General features: G+C 49.7%; 2 protein-coding genes and 1 non-coding gene across 4 annotated transcripts in view; 2 read left to right on the forward strand and 1 right to left on the reverse strand.

The window, feature by feature from the left end:
• CUNH19orf84 (chromosome unknown C19orf84 homolog) overlaps window positions 1-2,140 on the forward strand; it is a 3,085-nt gene extending 945 nt beyond the window's left edge. Inside the window, exon 2 of the mRNA XM_032264406.1 lies at window positions 880-2,140. Coding sequence (XP_032120297.1) covers window positions 880-1,405 — 526 coding nt within the window. The 3' untranslated portion in view covers window positions 1,406-2,140. The remainder of the gene's footprint in view (window positions 1-879) is intronic.
• Window positions 2,141-2,388: 248 nt separating this feature from the next.
• LIM2 (lens intrinsic membrane protein 2) lies at window positions 2,389-12,106 on the forward strand. 2 transcript variants are annotated; one of them, XM_032264399.1, is made up of 5 exons: window positions 2,389-2,496; window positions 2,989-3,295; window positions 9,525-9,674; window positions 11,376-11,510; window positions 11,754-12,106. In XM_032264399.1, exons 2-5 carry the CDS (start codon window positions 2,995-2,997, stop codon window positions 11,813-11,815), a joined length of 648 nt encoding a protein of 215 aa, XP_032120290.1. In that variant the 5' UTR covers window positions 2,389-2,496; window positions 2,989-2,994; the 3' UTR covers window positions 11,816-12,106. The 2 variants fall into 2 exon arrangements, with proteins under 2 accessions (XP_032120290.1, XP_032120291.1); XM_032264400.1 differs by having other exon boundaries at window positions 2,989-3,169.
• LOC116540864 lies at window positions 8,932-9,038 on the reverse strand. Its single transcript, XR_004264616.1, has one exon. It is a non-coding gene; the product is annotated as a U6 spliceosomal RNA (small nuclear RNA).
• Window positions 12,107-17,511: the final 5,405 nt, after the last annotated feature.

The following is a 17,511-nucleotide window of genomic DNA, read 5'->3' on the forward strand; positions in this document are numbered from 1 at the left end:
TTTTTTTTTTTTGGAGACGGAGTTTCGCTCTTGTTACCCAGGCTGGAGTGCAATGGCGCGATCTCGGCTCATCGCAACCTCCGCCTCCCGGGTTCAGGCAATTCTCCTGCCTCAGCCTCCTGAGTAGCTGGGATTACAGGCATGTGCCACCATGCCCAGCTAATTGTTTGTATTTTTAGTAGAGACGGGGTTTCACCATGTTGACCAGGATGGTCTCGATCTCTTGACCTCGTGATCCACCCGCCTCGGCCTCCCAAAGTGCTGGGATTACAGGCTTGAGCCACCGCGCCCGGCGATTTTTGTATTTTGAGTAGAGACAGGGTTTCACCATCTTGGCCAGGCTGGTCTCGAACTCCTGACTTCAGGTGACCCGCCCACCTCGGCCTCCCAAAGTGCTAGGATTACAGGCGTCAGCCGTTACACCTGGCCCGAACAGACATTTTAAAGAATAAACCAAGAAACTTGAAGACTCCAGGCATCCCCAGAGAGCTAGAGAAATCGTAGTTGTCCACTGTTTTAGCGCTTACCAGACCCGGCCCTGTCATACGTGCCTTTGTTACCACCCAAAGCCATCTGTGGCGATAAACAAGGTTTGGAATAGGAAAACGACTTGTCCAAAGATACACCACCATAAGCGAGGCGACCAGAAATTGGAACTGAGTTGGCTGATGCTGAAGTTAATGGCAGAGCTGTTTGTTTTTCTATAGAGAGACACGGATTAGAAACAAAAAGGCAGAAGAGGGTGAGGAAGTCACAGGCGGACACTGAGGATGGAGAGAGATGGCTACTCTCAACAGAGGTCCAGAGACAGCCCATCAGCAAGAAGGAAGGAAGGAAATAGATGCTGAGTCCCACTGACGTGTCTTTTTGTCGTTCTAGGAACAACCTGTCCCTGCCATCATCTGGGACTGAGCCATGGACCCCTTCGACTGTCTCAGCCCAGCCACCCTGGCTCCTGGGCGTCACAGACCCCACCCACCTGGGGCTCCCGGAGAGCGTGGCCTCTGTCACCGTGCCCATACGCCTGGACACCCTCTCCTGCCTCCTGCATAGTGCCCTACTTGGGGTCTACAGCCTCCAACAGTCCTTGCCCTCTTGCCCCTGCTATCCCCAGGCAGGCCACACCCAGCCAGGCACAGTCAGGAGGCCTCCAAGGGGACGCGGGGGCTGGGAAGTCAGACACAGGCCAGGCTGGGGCCGGGGCCCACATCGATGGGGTCCCGGGAGAGCTGAGCAGCCAGAGAGGGGCTGGGCGGGGGGCCTTGGGGCTGGCCCCAGGACCCCACCAGTGACGCTGCCCTCACCACCAACACTACCTGCCCAGGGTGGGAAGAAGGAAGCTCACGGTTCGGAGCCACCCCTGGAAACACCACCGGCCGCTGAGGACTGGGAGACAGAGTACTAGGATCCCAGAGGGTCCAGTACCTGGGATCACAGTCACCCAGGAGGCTTTTCCTGGGGCCTGGAGTGACCTCAGCTCTGTCAGAAGAACCCCAAGAAACATCTTGTTCCCATCCTCCCCTGTCCCCCAAACCATGGTCCCAGGAGTACTTCCTGTGAGCCACTTGGTGAACCTGACCTAAGTTACTTGACTTAGAATCCCAAGCCAGAAGAAAACCCTGAACGCCCTGCCAGGCCTGTCTCCTTGATGGCCTCAACCCCATGCCCAGCGCCATCCCCGACCACAATCCTTGCCTGATTCTCGACCCCCAGGGCTCTTCCAACCCTGTCCCCTACCCTCTTCCTAAGCCCAAAGCTGCTCCTCTCTGCGTCTCTCTCCCCCACTCTCAACACCCTATTCCCGAGCCCATTCATTCCCATCCCTGCCCCCAATCCCAGCTTCACTTCTGCGCCTCAACCCTAACCCACCCTCCTTACCAACCCCTTTCTCATCAGCCCATGTTTAATGTCCTCTGAAACTACAGCCCCAAAGAGCCCTATCCTCAACCTCAGCCACAGCTCTGTGTCCATCCTCACCTTCCTTCCTGTCCCAGCCGCAACTGTGATAGCCCCATGATGCCACCCCACAAAGAAGCCCACTGGTCCAACACATCCAGACACCTGTGACTCCCCCCACCCCACCGCCTGCTCTTCAGGTAGGAAGCCCTGGTTGAACAATAAACGCGTGATTCTCCCTGTATCTTGTGTGTCTGTGTCTGTGTGTGCATGCGCACTTACACAGCTCGGCCAAAGCCAGGATTGCTGTGAGCAACGCTGGTGATAATGTAGTGTGTCCAGGGGAGGGTCACAGAGGTCAGTGAGCAGTGGTTGGGGGCAGGGAACCCCCTGGATGCCTGCCTCAGCGAATTCCATTTGAGGCCTCTGCCACCGCTGCATTTCTGCCTGCTGGAAGCTACTGGGTCGTGGGACCATTGTGTAGGGAGGCTTAAGGGATTTGGAGAACCTAAGGGGGCCGAGAGGCTAGTGCCCAGGCTCAGCTCAGTCTGCACAGAGGGGCTGTGGCAGTAGGAGGGCTCGGCAGGCTCTGCCACTCAGGTAGGCACCAGGCATGGGACCTGTAGTCCCCTCTTACCCAGGTCCCAGGAGTCTAGAGTCCCAGCTCTTTCTTCTCCCAGGACCTGATGTCCCACCTGCTATCTATCCCCTAGCTCCTTCCTTACCCAGCACCCAGGAATCCAGGCCCCTGGGCTCCTCCTCCCCTAGGACTCAGGAATCTAGGCCTCCAGCCTATTCCTTGCTCAGAACCTGGCAATCCAGGCCCCCGCCCTCTCTTTCCCAGGATGCAAGGCTCCAAGAATCAAGCCCCTCCTCCGTCTCGTCTTTCCGGGATCCCTACTATCCTCCTGCCTCAGACCCAGGAGTCCAGGCCCCCAGTCCCCTCCTCCCGCAGGACCCAAGCGTTCAGGTCTCCATCTCTTTCTCCCAGGCACCCGGCATTCCACTCCCAAGCCCACTCTTCCCCCAGTTCCTTCCTCCATCAAGTCTGAGGAATCCAGCTCCCAACCCCATCTCTCCCCTTCCCCACAGATCACCATGTACAGCTTCATGGGTGGTGGCCTGTTCTGTGCCTGGGTGGGGACCATCCTCCTGGTGGTGGCCACGGCAACAGACCACTGGATGCAGTACCGGCTGTCAGGCACCTTCGCCCACCAGGGCCTGTGGCGGTACTGCCTGGGCAGCAAGTGCTACGTGCAGACAGAGAGCATCGGTGAGCCCCCCGGCCAGGGTCCGGGCCGCGCCTGGGTAAAGAGCAGGGCGAACCTCGGGGCCCAAGGACACCTGTATTCCAGATGGAGAACTCTGCGGCTCAAAGAGGGAAAGGGAGCAGTCCAAGGTCACTCAGCATGGAGGGGGGCAGGACTGGGACTTCAGGGTTGCTTTCTAGCTGCTTATAGGGGTGCTGGTTTAGAGGTTAAGTTGGGAGAGGTGGCATTTTTGGACGCCTCAAAGGTGTCACGTACAGCAGTTGGGGTTACTGTCACGGAACAGCGTTTTCTAATTATCTACTGTGGACCGAGAACTTTGTTAGGTACTGGGGGATACAGAAGAAATATGGGCCCTGAATTTGCTAAATACTGCATAAAGTACTTTTTCCTACTTAGAGTGAGCCAGACCATAGAGAGAGATACATAGAGATATATAGTATATTGCATGCTACATAGCATCTATAATATATTAATAAGTGAATATATACTACATTATGTATAATATATGCAATTTATATTATTACATATAGCATAATGTATAATATATGCAATATATTATGTAATAAATTAATATATAATGTAGAGAATATTATATTGCACTTATTACATATTATGTACGTTAACAAATTAATATACAATATAGCATATTATGCATGCACCTATATTATATAATTACTAATACATAACATTGTATGTAATATGCTACATATTATATAATAATGCATGTATAATATATTGTATATAGCATATAATGTAGAATCCATTATATTACACATTCATTAGCTAATAAATAGCATATATTATGCTATATCCTGTATAATAATAACATATAGATTATACAATATATTATATACTAAATTAATATATAATGTAGAGCATATTATATTGCACACTTGTTATATGATATGTTAATACATTTGGCAGGGTGTGGTGGCTCACACCTATAATCCCAGCGCTCTGGGAGGCCAAGGTGGGCAGATCACCTAAGGTCAGGAGTTTGAAATCAGCCTGGCAAAAAAGGTGAAACCCTGTCTCTACTAAAAACACAAAAATTAGCTGGGCATGGTGGTGTGCACCTGTAATCCCAGGAAAATTACAGGAGCCTGAGGCAGGAGAATCGCTTGAACCTGGGAGGTGGAGGTTGTCGTGGGTTCAGTTGGCATCAAGAGAATTGCTTGAACCTGGCCGAGGCAGAGCCTGCAGTGAGCCGAGATCGTGCCACTGCACTCTAACCTGGGCCACAGAGTGAGACTCTAACTCAAAATAAATACACACATACATACATACATACCAGCAACTAATTCAGAAACTAAAAAAACACCAAGCAGACCCAATAAAACCCATCTGCACTTGAGTTTAGTCCCTGGGAAGCAAGTTAACGCTCCTGCTCTAATTTTGGTGAGTGAATTAAGTGATTACAGTTGGTGAGCAAATTAAGCCAGCTGTTTTGACAAATACCCAAAAATCCATAGGCATGTTCCTGAAGTTTTCACTTTTGTGGTTGCGATATTGTCAAACGGAAGGCCTTCATGGTGGCTCACGCCTGTAATCCCAGCACTTTGGGAGGCCAAGGTGGTGATCACCTGAGTTCAGGAGTTCAAGACCAGCCTGGCCAACATGGTGAAACCCCCGTCTCTATTAAAAATACAAAAATTAGCCGGGTGTGGTAGCGGGCACCTGTCATCCCAGCTACTCAGGAGGCTGAGGCAGGGAGAATTGCTTGAACCCAGAAGGCAGAGCTTGCAGTGAGCTGAGATCGCACCATTGCACTCTAGCCTGGACAATGGAGCAAGACTCTGTCGAAAGAAAGAAAGCAAGGAAAGAAAAGAAAGGAAGGAGGGAGGGAGGTAGGGAAGGAAGGAAAGGAAGGAAGGAAGGAAGGAGGGAAGGAAGAGGAAAGAGCGAACGAACAAATGAAAGAAAGAAAGAAAGAAAACAAAAAACGGAAGACCTTCACCAAGCCTCCCTGTCTCCTGCATCCTGGGGAGAGATAAGACAGGTGACTCAGGGCTGTCCCTCAGGGAATTCCCAGTGTGAGGCAGGAGAAACGTAGAAGCCTCACGAGTGAGACAGCCAGAACTGAGAAAGAAGTGTGGAGTCAGACCAGACTCTGAAGCTTGTGGCCCCAGGGCAAGCCTTTCCACTGCTCCCTGCCTCAGTCTACCCCTCCAGGAAACAGGCATCATACTGCCTCTCTCTCAGGGCTTGCTTGGTGAGATGGGTGTGTGACGTCTCCCGGGCCTGTCACATTCAGCACAGTGGGGCTCAGCTCTTCCCCTCAACTACTCAAGAGGATGTGTGAGTTTTGAGGTCAAATCTCATGTCTCATTCTCTTTTTTTTTTGAGACAGAGTCTCACTCTGTCACCCAGGCTGGGGTGCAATGGCACAATCTCGGCTCATTGCAACCTCCACCTCCTGGGTTCAAGCGATTCTCCTGCCTCAGCCTCCTGAGTACTTGGGATTACATGTGCGTGTCACTGCGCATGGCTAATTTTTAGTAGAGATGGGGTTTCACCATCTTGGCCAGGCTGGCCTTGAACTCCCGACCTCGTGATCCACCTGCCCCGGCCTCCCAAAGTACTGGGATTACAGGCGTGAGCCACCATGCCTGGCCTCATGTCTCATTGTTACATACAATTGAACTGCCCTCAGTATTGTTAGGAGATGGAAGGGAGATTATCCATGTAAAGTGCTTAGAATAGCACGTAGGGCATAGTAAGCACTCAATAAACCAGGTATTATTATTACTAGCACTAGTAGTAATGCTCAATGTATTATATATTATTAATGAATTAATTAATATTTATTTATTTTTGAGACAGAGTCTTTCTCTGTCGTCCAGGCTAGAGTGCAGTGGCACGATCTCGGCTCACTGCAACCTCTGCCTCCCAGGTTCAAGCAATTCTCTCCTGCCCTGGCCTCCGGAGTAGCTGGAATTACAGGCGCTTCCCACCATGCCCAGCTAATTTCTGTATTTTTAGCAGAGACAGGGTTTCACCATGTTGGCCAAGCTGGTCTTGAACTCCTGACCTCAAGTGATCCACCCACCTCAGCCTCCCAAAGTGCTTGGATTGATTATAGGAGTGAGCCACCATGCCTGGCCAGTTGCTGGTATTTAAAAATCTGGAGCTTTTGGCTGGGCGCGGTGGCTCAAGCCTGTAATCCCAGCACTGTGGGAGGCCGAGGCGGGTGGATCACGAGGTCAAGAGATCGAGACCATCCTGGTCAACATGGTGAAACCCCGTCTCTACTAAAAATACAAAAAATTAGCTGGGCATGGTGGCGCGTGCCTGTAATCCCAGCTACTCAGGAGGCTGAGGCAGGAGAATTGCCTGAACCCGGGAGGCGGAGGTTGCCGTGAGCCGAGATCGCGCCATTGCACTCCAGCCTGGGTAACAAGAGCGAAACTCTGTCTCAAAAAAAAAAAAAAAAAAAAAAATCTGGAGCTTTTAACCTTAAAATCTGGATTTGCAGCTCTTTTCCGAAAAAAAAAAAAATCCAAACTTTCATGCCACCAGGACCACAAGTGAGCTGGGCATGAGCAGCAGCTACGCCTTTAAATGACCAGTCACGGTTCCTTCAAGAAACAGAAACCACATGACAATGTGAACAGGAAAGGTTTTCTGTGATGATAGACTGACAGGCAATACCTTGGCAATCAATATATGGGGCACACATGGCCAGTTCATCCCACCCTCCACCCCAACTGGTTGTGACCCAAGACCCCCCTGCCCTGATAGCAACTGAAGCTGGGCCTCAAAGCCGTTTGCATTTTTCACTCTTAGCATAACTATGCGAAACCAATAAACTATAACTTGCCCCGTAAGTCCTCCAGACTCTTAAATACCCAGAGATATCTGTATTCAGTATTTCTCTGTTGTAATCGAGATGGAGTTTCACTATTGTCACCCAGGCTGGAGTGCAATGGTGTGATTTTGTCTCACTGCAACCCCTGCCTCCTGGGTTCAAGCAATTTTCCTGCCTCTGCCTCCCGAGTAGCTGGGACTACAGGCGTGCACCATCATGCCCAGCTAATTTTTATATTTTTAGTAGAGATGAGGTTTCACCATGTTGGCCATGATGGTCTCAATCTCTTTGCCTCGTGATCCCCCCACTTGGCCTCCCGATGTGCTGGGATTACGGGCATGAGCCACTGTTCCCGGCCTCTTTTTTTTTTTAATTGAGATGGAATTTCGCTATTGTCACCCAGGCTGGAGTGCAGTGGTGCAATTCTGGCTCACTGCAACCTCCTCCTTCTGGGTTTAAGTGATTCTCCTGCCTCAGCATCCTGAGTAGCTGGGACTACAGACATGCACCACCCCACCCAGCTAATTTTTGTGTTTTTAGTAAACACAGGGTTTCATCATGTTGGCCATGCTGTTCTTGAACTGCTGACCTCAGGTGATCTGCCTGCCTCAGCTTTCCAAAGTGCTGGGATTTCAGGCGCCGGCCACCACAGTCGGCCTCATTATTTCATTTGATTTGATTTTTGTAGAGACAGCATCTCGCTGTATTGCCCAATCTTGTTTCAAAATCCTGGCTTCAGACGGACATGGTGGCTCAGCCTGTAATCCCAGCACGTCGGGAGGCTGAGGTAGGAGGATCACTTGAGCCTGGGAGTTTGAGACCAGCCTATGCAACATAGGGAGATCCCATCTCAACAAAAAATGAAAAATTAGCTGGGCATGGTGGTGTGCTCCTGTGGCCCCAGCTGCTCGGGAGGCTGAAACGGGAGGATCACTTGAGCCCAAAAGTTCAAGGCTGCAGTGTGCTGAGATGGAGCCACTACACTCTAGCCTGGGTGACGGAGCAAGACCCTGTCTCAAAACATAATAATAAGATAAAGTAAATACTTTTTAAAACCTTCCTGGCCTCAAGCAATCCTCCTGCCTCGGCCTCCCACAGTGCTGAGATTCCAGGCCTGAGCCACCATGACGAGCCTGAATTAGCATGCTAGGGCTGCCATGACAAAACCCCACAGACTGAGTGGCTTGAAAACAGAAATGTGTTGTCCCACAGGTCTGGAGGCCAAAAGTCCAAGATGAAGATGTGGGCAGAATCAGTTCCTTCTGAGGGCTGTGAGGGACAGTCTGTTCCATGTCCCTCCTTCCCTGGCTACGGGTGATTTTCTGGGAATCTTTGGTGTTCCTTGGTTTGGAGATGCACCATCCTGATTCCAACCTTCCTCACACACGGCATTTTTCCTGAGAGCATGTCTGTGTCCAGATTCCCCTTTTTATAAGGACATCAGTCTTTGTTTTATGTTTTGTTTTGTTTTTGAGACGGAGTCTTTCTCTGTTGCCCAGGCTGGAGTGTAGTGGCACAATCTTGCCTCACTGCAACCTCCAACTCATGGATTCAAGTGATTCTCCTGCCTCAGCTTCCCTAGTAGCTGGAATTACAGGCGCCTGCCATCACACCTGGCTAATTTTTGTATTTTTAGTAGAGATGAGGTTTCACCATGTTGGCCAGGCTGGTCTTAAACTCCTGACCTCAGGTGGTCCGCCTGACCAGTGGTGAAACCCTGTCTCTACTAAAAACACAAAAAATATCCAGGCATGGTGGCACACACCTATATTCCCAGCTACTCGGGACCTGAGGCAGGAGAATCGCTTGAACTTCGGAGGCAGAGGCTGCAGTGAGCAGAGATTGTGCCACTGCATTTCAGCTTGGGTGACAGAGGGAGACTCAATCTCTTTTTTATTTATTTTATTTATTTTATTTTATTTTATTTTATTTTATTAATTTAAAAAAATTTTAAAAAAAAATATGGAACGCTTTATGAATCTGCGTGTCATCCTTGCACAGGGGCCGTGCTAATCTTCTCTGTATCGTTCCAATTTTAGTATATGTGCTGCCCAAGCGAGCACAAGACTCAGTCTCTTAAAAAAAAGAGAGAGAGAGAGAGAGAAATGTGAGAGAGAATAGTAATTAGCAGAAAAACATAGGGAATCAGCATTCATTCATTCATTCATTCATTCACCAAACATTTCCTGAGGCCAGAATGCAAACCAAATGTGTGGCGGGGTGTTTGTGACACAGAACCAACCCAGCGCCTGTCCTCAAGGAGCAATCAGGCTGGAGGGAGAGACAGACAAACAGAGTCACAACCCTTAGCCGTGGGTGAAGATAATGACTGAGGGGTGGGCAGATCCTTCCTAGAGGAGAGGTCTTGGTAGCTGGGCTTTGGAGTATGAGTAGGAGTTTGCCAGGTGAAGAAGAGAGCATTGCAAAGAAGGGAAGGACAAGCTGGGTTAGGAATATAGAAAGGGGCAAGGCATTTTCATCTTAGAGGTAGCAGCAGATCTCACTTACAGCAGGGGAGGCATGGGAGTGACCATGGGGTGCCCTCACAGCATACTGGAATGCCACCCGGGCCTTCATGATCCTGTCCGCCGTGTGCGCCACCTCTGGCATCATCATAGGCATCATGGCCTTCGCTCAGCAGCCTACCTTCTCCCGAATCTCCCGGCCCTTCTCTGCTGGCATCGTCTTTTTTGCCTCAAGTGAGTAAGCCCACCCTCTCCCTACCCCAATCTGTCCCCACCCCCTAACACCGTTCTCACCCGACTCCTCCTCACACTCAGTCCCACCCCACCCTAATCCCAACCCCACACCCAAAACCAACCTCGTGACTATTCCTAGTTCCAGTCTATTCCGACACCAGCTGGTGTACTACAGTTCAGTCCCGGCACTATTCACCTAAAATGAGTGTCGGACTCCGCAGGTTAAGAGCACAGTCCCTAGCAAGACTGCCCCCACCTCAGATACAAGCTACTAGTGGGGTCCCTGGGCCACCCATGTTTTTGATCCATTGGCTACAAACTAGGATGCTCCCAAGACCCACTCAGATTCAAAAATTTGCTGGAATGACTCATAGAATGCAGGAAAGTGCTATACTTACAATGATAGTTTCTTATAGAGGACACAACTCAGGCCCAGGCAAATGAAGAGACACAGAGGGCAGAGTCTAGGAAAGCCCAAAATGCAGAGCTTCCAAGTCCTCTTCCTGTGGAACCAGGGGTCACCCTCCCAGCACACAGATGGTTTCACCAATAGGGAGCTCCACTGAGCCTCAGTATCCAGAGGCTTTTATTGGAGTCTTGTTAAACAGGCGTGACTGATTGAATCATTAGCCATTGATTGAACTCAGTTTCCAGCTTCCTTTCTTCCCCGATATCAAGTGGTTCAGAGTCCCAACCCTCTAATATCATGGTTGGCCTCCCTCCCTCCCTCCGTCCCTCCTTCCTTTCTTTCCCCTTCCTTCCTTTCTTCCTTCCTGCCTGCCTTCCTGCCTGCCTTTTCCCTTTTTGAGATGGGGTCTCAATCTGTCACCCAGGCCGGAGTGCAGTGCCATGATCTCAGCTCACTGCAACATCCACCACCCAGGTTCAAGTAATTCTCCTGTCTCAGCCTCCTGAGTAACTGGGATTACAGGTGTCCACCACTATACCCAGCTAATTTTTGGGTTTCTTTGTTATTTGTTATTTTTATTTTTTTTACTCACTCAAGTGAGATATTTTGTTATTTTTGAGACAGATTCTCATTCTGTGGCCCAGGCTGGAGTGCAGTGGCATGATCTCAGCTCACTGCAACCTCCACCTCCCTGGTTCAAGCAATTCTCCTGTCTTGGTCTTCCAAATAGCTTGGGACTACAGGCACCTGCCACCACTCAAGGCCAATTTTTGTATTTTTGGTAGAGATGGGGTTTCACCATGTTGGCCAGGCTGGTCTTGAACTCCTGACCTCGGGATCCGCCTGACTCGGCCTCCCAGAGTGCTGGATTACAGGTATTAGCCACTGTGCCCAGCCTGGTTGGTCTTTCTGAAGACCACACCCAACGCTGAGTCATCTCATTCATTACATAAATTCAGGTTGGGCCCTGAGTTTCAAGAGGCTCAAGAATAACAAAGACGCTTCTATTATTCAGGAAGTTCCAAATATGGATTCTCTCTCCCAGGAACCGGAGACAATGGCCAGTTATAATACAAAGCAGAACCATGTTCAACCCCATCCCAACCGTATACCCCAATCATCTTTACCCCTGCTTTCAACTCCACCCCCATCCTCACTCTTATCCCCACCCACAACCTACTTTGACCCCTTTCCCCACTCTTACTCCCCACCCCCATCGTTAGTTCCCTGCTCATCTCCGAAACCACACCCAGCCTTAGTCCCACCTGTGTCCTACCGCCCTCTCTCCCCAGCCCTTTTTGTCTTGTTGGCCTTGGGCATCTACACTGGAGTCACCGTCAGCTTCCTGGGCCGCCGCTTTGGGGACTGGCGCTTTTCCTGGTCCTACATCCTGGGCTGGGTGGCAGTGCTCATGACCTTCTTTGCAGGTACTGGGGACAAGGGGCAGGAAGGTCAGTGTTCGGGGCAGGGTGGGCAGCAGATCCAGTAGCAAGATGATAGACTGTCTCACCTGGGTCCCACAGCTCTGGGTCAGGAGGGAGACTCCAGGCCTCTGGAGTCTGGGGGCTGTGGATACCCAGGGAGAAAGGAAGTGGAGTGTTGGGCTCTCTTGGGGTGGAAATGGGGCTGGGAGGAGTTTTGGGGGTCAACTGTAAGTTCTTCTCATGCAGGGATTTTCTACATGTGCGCCTACCGGATGCATGAATGTCGGCGCCTGTCCACACCCCACTAAGCCCAAATGTGTCCCCCAACTTCATCTGGAAGTTAAAGTGAGGCCACTGAAGAGGAGGAGGAGGGTCTAGAGGCCTGAAATCCTGGTTCCTAGGGGAATGAGGGGGGTCAGTTCTGGACTCTGGGTTGGGTGGGAGGCTGACTCCTGGTCCTAAGCTAGAAGGAGGAAGAAAGGGGCCTGTGGGAGGGAGCTGAGAAGACTCAAGTCCCCACCTGCCTGGCAGGTTGTTAGAAAAAATGGAATATCCATTAGAGCAACTTTCTGGGGTCTAATAAAACTGATGTGAAACTACTGAAGTGTTCATCCTTGAGGGACTGGGATGGGGAGGAACAGCTGTGAGAGTGGTGGGTGTGGGCAGGGGTGCTGTTTTTTTGTGTGGTGGTGGTGGTGTCGTCATTGTTTTGAGACTGAGTTTCACTCTTGTCGCCCAGGCTGGAGTGCAATGCTGCGATCTCAGCTCACTGCAACCTCCGACTCCTGGGTTCAAGTGATTCTCCTGCCTCAGCCTCCCAAGTAGCTGGGATTACAGGGGCCCACCCCTACACCTGGCTAATTTTTGTATTTTTAGTAGAGACGGGATTTCACCATGTTGGCTGGGATGGTCTCAAATTCCTGACCTCAGGTGATCCACCCACCTCGGCCTCCCAAAGTGCTGGGTTTACAGGTGTGAGCCATGGTGCCCAGCCAAGGGGAGCTGTATTATGGAGGTCCGAACTTCTCAGTTTCTCCAGGGAGGGAAACAGAGCTAAATCACACAGTCCCTGCCCAGGAGCTAACCACACTTCAACTTCAGGAAATGAATGTGTAAGATAACTGGACAAATGAAAAGATCTCCGAAAAAAACTCCCTGCCCACCCTACCTCCAGTTGGCTCTCCTCAGCCTCCTCTCTCCTCCCCACATGGGCCCCCCAAAGGAAACACCAGAGCCCTGAGCCTTCACCTTCTGCACCTGCTCTTCACACGCTATTCCTTACTGTGATCTTCTCTTCATTCACTCATTAGTGGTTCGTTCTACTGATTGATGCTGGCTGGGTTCGGCGTCTCACACCTGTAATCCCAGCACTTTGGAAAACTAAGGCAGGTGGATTAATCAAGCCCAGGAGTTCCCCAGGCAACATGACAAAACCCCATCTCTATGAAAAAAAAATTAGCTGGGCACGTTGGTGTGTGCCTGTCCCAGCTGCTCAGGAAGCTGAGGTGGGAGGATTGCTTGAGCCGAGGAGGTTGAGGTTGCAGTGAGCTGTGATTGTGCCACTGCACTCCAGCCTGAGTGAGAGTAAAACTGTCTCAAAATAAAAAAATTAAAAAGCAAAGTAAAATAAATGGTTGCCAACTGCCATGAGATTTACTGATGTCTGTCATAAAATAAGACTATTTCACAAGGCTGATTCTAATAATAAGAGTATTTACTACAGCTATGCTAATAAATGTTATGTTTATAGAAGATTGTTCCCTAAAATAATGTTTACTGGGGCGTCCTCAAATAAAACTATTACTGTATTTATAGATGCTTTCTCTAATAATAATGGCCATTGAAGCGTTCTCTAATAATGTATTGAGGTCTATTTAAATAGAAATATTTGCTGAGCCTTATTCTAGTAATCATATTTATAGGGGCTTACTCTAGCAATAATGATATTATAACTCCAGACTCATGTTTCCAACTTACCTGCTCAACCTACTTACTTACTCAACATTTCCACTTGAAATGAAGAGGCAGGCCGGGCGCGGTGGCTCACGCCTGTAATCCCAGCACTTTGGGAGGCCAAGGAGGGTGGATCACGAGGTCAAGAGATCGAGACCATCCTGGTCAACATGGTGAAACCCCGTCTCTACTAAAAATACAAAAAATTAGCTGGGCATGGTGGCGCGTGCCTGTAATCCCAGCTACTCAGGAGGCTGAGGCAGGAGAATTGCCTGAACCCAGGAGGCGGAGGTTGCGGTGAGCCGAGATCGCGCCATTGCACTCCAGCCTGGGTAACGAGCGAAACTCCGTCTCAAAAAAAAAAAAAAGAAATGAAGAGGCATCTCAAATCTCACCCAAAAATAGGTTCCCGATCTCACACACACCCCGTGTACATCTTCCATGGTCTTTCCCATCTTAGGAAATGACAACCCGTTTTTATACAGCTGCTCAAGCCAACAACTTTGGGATTCAATGTCAGCTCTTTTTTTTTTTTGGAACAGGTTCTCACTCTCACCCAGGCTACAGTGCAGTGGTGTAATCACAGCTCACTGCAGCCTCCACCTCCCAGGCTCAAGTGATCCTCCCACCTCAGCCTCCCAAAGTGCTGGGATCCCAGGCATGAACCACCCCAGCCAACCTGTATCTGTTTTTGGTTTCCTGTAGATCCTCAGAGACAGGGGAATCACTCAAAAGGACATTTGTTGAACAATAAATATTTATTCAGGCCAGTTGATAGTGCTGTTTGTTGGCTTACATAAAGTATTATTCATTGGGATGTACTCTAGTGATGCTGAGATTTAATATCTTTTTATCATTATGATAATAGCCGTTAAATATTATGACTAGAGTGGGCCTCAATAGAAATGATGATGCCTTCCGTAATAAGTGCTTGCCATTATCATTCATTCATTCATTTATTTATTTATTTATTTATTTATTTTTTTTTGAGACGGAGTTTCGCTCTTGTTACCCAGGCTGGAGTGCAATGGCGCGATCTCGGCTCACCGCAACCTCCGCCTCCTGGGTTCAGGCAATTCTCCTGCCTCAGCCTCCCGAGTAGCTGGGACTACAGGCGTGCGCCACCATGCCCAGCTAATTTTTGTATTTTTAGTAGAGACAGGGTTTCACCATGTTGACCAGGATGGTCTCGATCTCTTGACCTCGTGATCCACCCGTCTCGGCCTCCCAAAGTGCTGGGATTACAAGCGTGAGCCACCGCGCCCGGCCTATCATTCATTTATTTAATAGAATGTAGGGTAATTGAGAATTAGTCTTTTATTTTTTTGAGTTGGAGTCTTGCTCTGTCACCCAGGCTCAAATACAGTGGTGCAATCTCGGCTCACTACAACCTCCTCCTCCTGGGTTCAAGCAATTCTCCTGCCTCAGCCTCCTGAGTAACTGGGATTACAGGTGCATGCCACCACACCCAGCTAATTTTTTTTGTATTTTGGGTAGAGATAAGGTTTCACCATGTTGGTCAGGCTGGTCTCGAACTCGTGACCTCAAGTGATCCACCCACCTCAACCTCCCAAAGTGGTGGGACTACAGGTGTGAACCACCACACCCGGCTGAGGATGAAAGTCTTAATCTGATGTGTGTAATGCTCTATACTCAAATTTGGGGGGACCCAAATTAATCAGATCTTGTTTCTGCCTTAAAGTTCTTAAGGTCAGAAAGAACACAAGGGAAGTGTTAGAAGGAGAGAAAGTTTGGATCAGGCCAAGAAAAGGAGGGCCCAAGAAATAATCATTGGGGTACAGGTGTGGACAGAGGGTCAAAGACTGGTGTGGAGTCCTGGGACTGCAGGGTGAAGACAGCAACACTGAAGACAGAACCAGCAGCAACAGAATATAGACCTGCTCTCTGGTTGTTCAGGGTGGGCCTCAGGGCGTGGCAGATCCTCAGGAGCAGCAGAGCCCCTTGGAATGACCCCCACAGGGGTCTTCCGTGGCTGATGGGGACTACTGAGGAGCTTTCAAGCCCAAGATAGGTTGGAAGGGGCTGGAGAAAGTTGGAAGAGACCTGGGGTGTTTCAGAAAAACTGACAGTGCTTAGACAAGACCGATAGAGACCTAAGAAAACCAACATTTTGAACTGTGTGGCTAAGCAGGTGACATGAGCTGTGAACCCCAAAAATCTGAGACAGGTCTCAGCTAACTAGAAAGTTTAGGCTGGGTGGGGTGGCTCCCATCTGTAATTCAATACTTTGGGAAGGTGAGGCTGGCGGATCACGAGGTCAAGAGATCAAGACCATCCTGGCCAACATGGTGAAACCCTGTCTCTACTAAAAATACAAAAATTTCATGTGCCTGTAATCCCAACTACTCAGGACGCTGAGGCAGGAGAATCACTTGAACCCGGGAGGCGGAGGTTGCAGTGGGCTGAGATTGAGCCACCCCACTCTAGCCTGGCAACAGAGTGAGACTCCCTGTAAGAAAAAAAAAAAAAAAAGTTTATTTTGCCAAGGTTGAAGACGTGCGTCCATGACACAGCCTCAGGAGGTCCTGATGACATGTGCCCAACATGGTCTGGTCGGGACATAGCTTGGTTTTATACATTTTAAGGAGGCATGAGACATCAATCAATATATGTAAGAAATACATTGGTTCGTCCAAAAAGGCAAGGACAACTCAAAGCAGGGAGGGGCTTCCAGGTCACACGTAGGTGAGAGACAAAAACTTGCATTCTTTTGAGTTTTTCTTTTGAGTTTTTCTTTTTCTTTTTTTTTTTTTAGATGGAGTCTAACTCTGTTGCCCAGGCTGGAGTGCAGTGGTGTGATCTCAGCTCACTGCAACCACCACCTCCTGGGTTCAAGTGATTCTCCCGCCTCAGCCTCCTGAGTAGCTGGGATTATAGGCATGTGCTGCCAGGCCCAGCTAATTTTTGTATTTTTAGTAGAGAGGGGATTTCACCATGTTGGCCAGGCTGGTCTCCAACTCATGACTTGAGGTGATCCACCTGCCTAGGCCTCCCAAAGTGTTGAATTTGGAGTAGGGGCTGGGGTAATAATGGAGAGGGGTTGGGTTTGGAGATGGGGTAGGGTTTGAGAATGAGAATGGAGTTAGATTTGAGGGTGGGAAGGGGCTAGGGGTTGGAGCTTGGATTAAGGATGGTGTTGAGTTTTGGAATTAGTATGGCATTAGGTTTGGGAATGGGGTCAAATTGGGGGATGGGGTTGAGTGTGTAGTTGAACTGAGAATGGAGTTCTATTTGAGGATGGGGATGGGTTTAAATTAGGGGTTAAAGCTGGGGTGGAGATTCTAAATCGGGATGGGATTGGGTTTGGAGTTGTGTTCAGGAATGGGAATAAGGTTAACTTTGGGGATAGGGATGGTCTCAATTTGTGGTTGGAACTGAGCTTGAGGCTGAGTTTGGGGATGGAGTTGGGTTTGGGGTTAAAGCTGGGGTTAAGGATGGCTTTGGGTTTGGGAGGGAGTCAGGGTCACAGATGAGCTGTGTTCTCTGACCCACTACTCACTGCACACCATGGAGATTCCTGGAGGCCTTTCCAGGGACCTGGCCTGCTCATGGCCTCTGCCACCTCTGGGAGTTTCTGCTCATTAACATGTTCTCAGAGTGGTGCAGATCTGAGTGAGGGATGGGGGCTGCCCCATCCCTCATTAGAGTCTCTCTAATAAAGGAGAGGACTCGGCCTGCCAGGTCATTTCCCATTCTCCGCATTTGCCGGCTGTTCTGAGACTACTGGCCCAGTTCATTTTCACTACAGAGGTCTTCCTCCAGGCTACTCCCTGTGGTAGTCCATTCTCACACTTATATCAAGAGCTGCTTGGCTGGGCGTGGTGGCTCATACCTGTAATCCCAGCACTTTGGAAGGCCGAGGCAGGCAGATCACGAGGTCAGGAGTTCAAGACCAGACTAGCCAACATGGTGAAACCCTGTCTCTACTAAAAAATACAAAAATTAGCTGGGCATGGTGGCTTGTGCCTGTAATCCCAGCTACTTGGGAGGCTGAGGTAGGAGAATTGCTTGAACCGGGACCCGGGAAGCA

The sequence above is a fragment of the Sapajus apella genome, unplaced genomic scaffold (assembly GCF_009761245.1).
Source record: "Sapajus apella isolate SASKATOON/1434 unplaced genomic scaffold, GSC_monkey_1.0 scaffold144, whole genome shotgun sequence".
Classification (NCBI taxonomy): Eukaryota; Metazoa; Chordata; class Mammalia; order Primates; family Cebidae; genus Sapajus; species Sapajus apella.